Genomic DNA, 4158 nt, shown 5'->3' with positions numbered 1-4158 from the left:
CCATTTTTGAGGGCTTAGATTTCAAGAAACTCTCACCTCAACAATCTGCCATGCTCATTGAACCGGTGACTCGGCCCGAAATTGATGCAGCCATTGCTTCGTGTGATTCTCAAAAATCCCCGGGCCCGGACGGGTTTAATTTTAAATTCATAAAAGAAGCGTGGGACATTATCAAGGAGGATATCTACTCAATGGTTGAGAAGTTTTGGGCAACGAGTATCCTCCCAAAAGGTTCGAATGTTGCGCTCATAGCACTGATCCCTAAGATCGACAATCCGACAACCTTCAATGATTTTCGACCAATAAGTATGGTCGGGTGCTCCTACAAAATTATTGCAAAAGTGCTCGCAAGGCGGCTCCAGTCAGTTATGGATTCTCTCATAGGGCCATATCAATCTTCCTTCATTCAGGGACGGCAAATTTTGGATGGAGCCCTAATCGCGGGTGAATTGATAGAATCGTGTAAAAGGAAAAAAATTAGCTCAATTATGTTGAAGTTGGACTTTCACAAAGCCTTTGACAGCATCTCTTGGAGTTTTATTGATTGGACCCTCGCCCAAATGGGCTTCCCTCAGCAATGGCGAAACTGGATTCATTCTTGCATTTCTAGTGCAGCAGCCTCGATACTTATTAATGGGTCACCCACACCGCCTTTCAAGCTCCATCGAGGCCTACGTTAGGGAGACCCCCTCTCCCCTTTCTTATTTGACCTAGTGGCCGAAACTCTTAGCCTTGCAATTCAAAAGGCAGTAAACTTGGAGTTGTGGGATGGTATAGAAGTTAATAATGGAGGATTGAAGAGTACCCATCTACAATATGCAGACGACACCATTCTATTTTGCCCTCCAAATATTGATTTTCTGCTTAACATCAAGAAAATTCTGATATTGTTTCATCTCTCCTCAGGATTGAAGGTAAATTTTCACAAATCTTCTATGATTGGCATTCATACGAGCGAGGATTGGCTCAAAAACACAGCGGATGCTCTTCAATGTAATATAGGCAGCCTCCCATTCACTTACTTGGGGCTCCCTATTGGTGGGAATTCTTCACAAATTTCTTCGTGGGATCCGATAATCAATCGAATTCGGAATAGGCTATCTACTTGGCGTGGAAAAATGCTCTCTTTTGGTGGCCGAATTACGCTCATTAAAGCCTCATTGTCAAGCTTGCCCATGTATTACATGTCGCTATTTCCGGTTCCGAAAAAAGTCATTGACAAAATTAACAAACTCCAGCGTGATTTCCTTTGGTGTGGCCGCTACTCGGGGAAGAACTCTTTTGCTCTCGCTCCATGGAAGCTCCTAGAATTGCCTAAATGCTTTGGAGGGGTCAGCTTGGGGAGTTTAAGTCACAGAAATTTTGCGTTGCTTTTTAAGTGGGTTTGGCGTTTTTTCAACGAGCCAAACTCACTCTGGAGAAGAGTGGTTGCAAGCAAGTACCACCTCCCAATGTCCTTCACTATCCACGACTTATTCATACCCTCTATGGGAGGGCCTTGGAAGAAAATATGTGCTTCAATTCTCAAGCATCCGGAATCACAATGCATCCTTAGCAGCAAAATCCGCAAGCGAGTGGGCAATGGTCAAAACACCATGTTTTGGCACGAACTTTGGCTGGGTGAGTATCCCCTAAAACTCACTTTCCCGAGGCTTTTCAAGCTCGCTACAAATCAGCAAGTAACCATTGCATCAAGTGGTGTATGGGACGGTCACAAATGGTTATGGTGCTTCTCGTGGAATAGAGCCTTAAGAGCTAGAGACATCGAAGAAAGAAACAGATTGCTCATCATTCTCGAAAATGTTCATTTATCCCCTAGCTGCGAGGACTCTTTTGTATGGACGCCGCATAAATCAGGCGCCTTCTCGGTTAAATCTTTAAGCTTAGAGCTCGCAAAAAACTCACAACACCCAATGCAAGATGTTATAAAGGGGGTATGGCGTGGCTTGGTGCCACCACACATTGAGTTCTTCGTCTGGCTTGCGCTCCTCGGCAAGATAAACTCGAAACTGAAATTAGGCATCATCGGCCTTATCCCCATGCGCGAGACGACTTGTATTCTATGTGACTCTCATGTGGAAGATCATAATCATTTGCTACTTCACTGCCCTTTCTCGTGGCGCATTTGGACTTGGTGGGCAAATCTTTGGAACCTACAATGGGTGTTCCCATCCTCGTTAATGGAGGCCTTCTCTCAATGGAAATATATAAACAAAGGGCCGTTCTTCAAGAAGGTATGGTTTGCATCTTTCTTCATCATTGTATGGTCTTTATGGAAAGAGCGAAATGCTAGGATTTTCAACTCCTCATCATGCTCAATCAAGCAAATCCAAGACTTGGTTCTATTAAGGTTAAGTTGGTGGATAAAAGGTTGGAAAGACCCCTTTCCTTACTCTTATGAGGACATTGTTCGAGCGCCTCAATGCCTCTGGTGGTCTGTTCCTTCCAACCTCCAAGGTTGTGCTCTTCCTTCTCTCGGGCCACAAATATGGGCTCCTCCCCCTGCTGGGATGCTCAAATGGAACGTCGACGCTTCTGTAAACTTGGGTCATTCCATGTCTGCTATCGGGGGAGTTCTTCGATCTGAAATAGGCTGCTTCAAGTGTGTGTTTTCAAGCCCGATTCCTCCTATTGAGATAAATAGTGCTGAAGTGCTCGCAATATACCGCGCCATTCAAATTTCATCGCATTGTGACTCGTTAAAAAATCAAGCCATCATTGTTGAATCCGATTCTTCAAACGCGGTTATGTGGTGTAACGCAGACTCGGGTGGACCATGGAACATATGTTTTCAGCTCAACTTCATTAGAAGCGCAAAGAAGAGAGGTCAAATTCTGGAAATTATTCATAAAGGAAGAGCCACCAATGTCGTGGCGGACACATTAGCAAAACAAGGCTTGAGGAGGGATGCAGAATTTCTAGCTTAGCTGTAGATTATCTTATATGTCTCATCTCAAATATGGCTTTATTTTCCCACTCTGGGCTAGTTTCTCGAATTTGAATGTAATTGATGCCTTGTAATGTTGGAAAAGTGATAAATAAAAGACATTAAAATTATCAAAAAAAAAAAAGAAAAGTGATAAACAAAAAGCCTACTTAAGTTCCTTAAAAAAGTGCACTTTAGTATAAGGTGTTAACTTTGTTTGGTGAAGATACCTTAAAATCTTAAATGAAAAGCAATTAATTCATCTAGTATTCTAGTATGAAAGTTGAAAGTTTTTTTGAATATGAATTTCCAAGGTAAATGAATGTTCAATCTTCCGCGAAACAACTACCCCTTTATTTCTTTCTAATCTACATCTTTGTACATTGAAGCTATTCACGTATTTAATTTGACTATTGGTTATGATGTAGGATCATGGAAGTTTATTCCTAACATTTATTTTCATAATATCAATTTTTTGAAATGTTTCGTACGTGAAGTAGCAATTGAAAATATTGATGGTCTAGGTGATTGTTCTCCCCAACTTATTTTCGATTCGGTTCAGTTTAATTGCAATCATTTTAGTTCGCTTCAGTTCCAATCAGTTTGGTTCATTTCAGTTGCATTCAGTCCAGTTTCAAATATCATTTTTATTAGTTATAATTTAATTCATTTCAGTTCAGTTCAGTTGCAATCAGTTCGGTTCAGTTGCGATCAATTCAGTTCAGTTGTTTTATGTCAAAGAAAACGGACCCTATGTTTCATATTGACTAACATAAAAGCCAAACTGTGTAGATTAAAAATAAATAGAGGTAGTACTCCCTCCGTCCCAAAATATAGTTCCCATTTCCCTTTTTTTCACGGTAATTTATGCAAGTAGAATCTAAGAGGGATAATAAAGATTTGTTGTTTATTTAAATAAATTTTGTATGGGAAAAGATGATTTTAAGAGAGAGAGTGAAGAATATTGGTGAAAGAGCATTAATTGTAACATTTTGGTTGAATAAACAAAGTAAAAAAACAAATTTCAAGAAGAACATAAATGATGGGACACGTTTTTTCTAGACAAATTACGGAAAAATGTGGAACTAAATATGAAAATGGGAACTATATTTTGGGACACCTAAAATAGAAATGGAAACTATATTTTGGGACGGAGGGAGTAGTTTATAGTGACTAGTGGATGATTTGGACAGTACAACACCGTGGATCGATACATGTCATATAATTTTCCT

At 40.3% G+C, this 4158-nt stretch overlaps 1 protein-coding gene across 1 annotated transcript; it reads left to right on the top strand.

Moving 5' to 3' along the window:
* The first annotated feature begins 1184 nt into the window (after positions 1 to 1184).
* LOC125496767 (uncharacterized) lies at positions 1185 to 2927 on the top strand. The gene has a single exon (XM_048642326.1). The coding sequence runs from the start codon at positions 1185 to 1187 to the stop codon at positions 2925 to 2927; it is 1743 nt and encodes a 580-aa protein (XP_048498283.1).
* The last annotated feature ends 1231 nt before the right edge of the window (positions 2928 to 4158 follow it).

Source organism: Beta vulgaris, chromosome 4, assembly GCF_026745355.1.
Source record: "Beta vulgaris subsp. vulgaris cultivar EL10 chromosome 4, EL10.2, whole genome shotgun sequence".
In the NCBI taxonomy this organism is placed as follows: domain Eukaryota; kingdom Viridiplantae; phylum Streptophyta; class Magnoliopsida; order Caryophyllales; family Amaranthaceae; genus Beta; species Beta vulgaris.
This window is presented reverse-complemented; position numbering and strand designations above follow the sequence as displayed.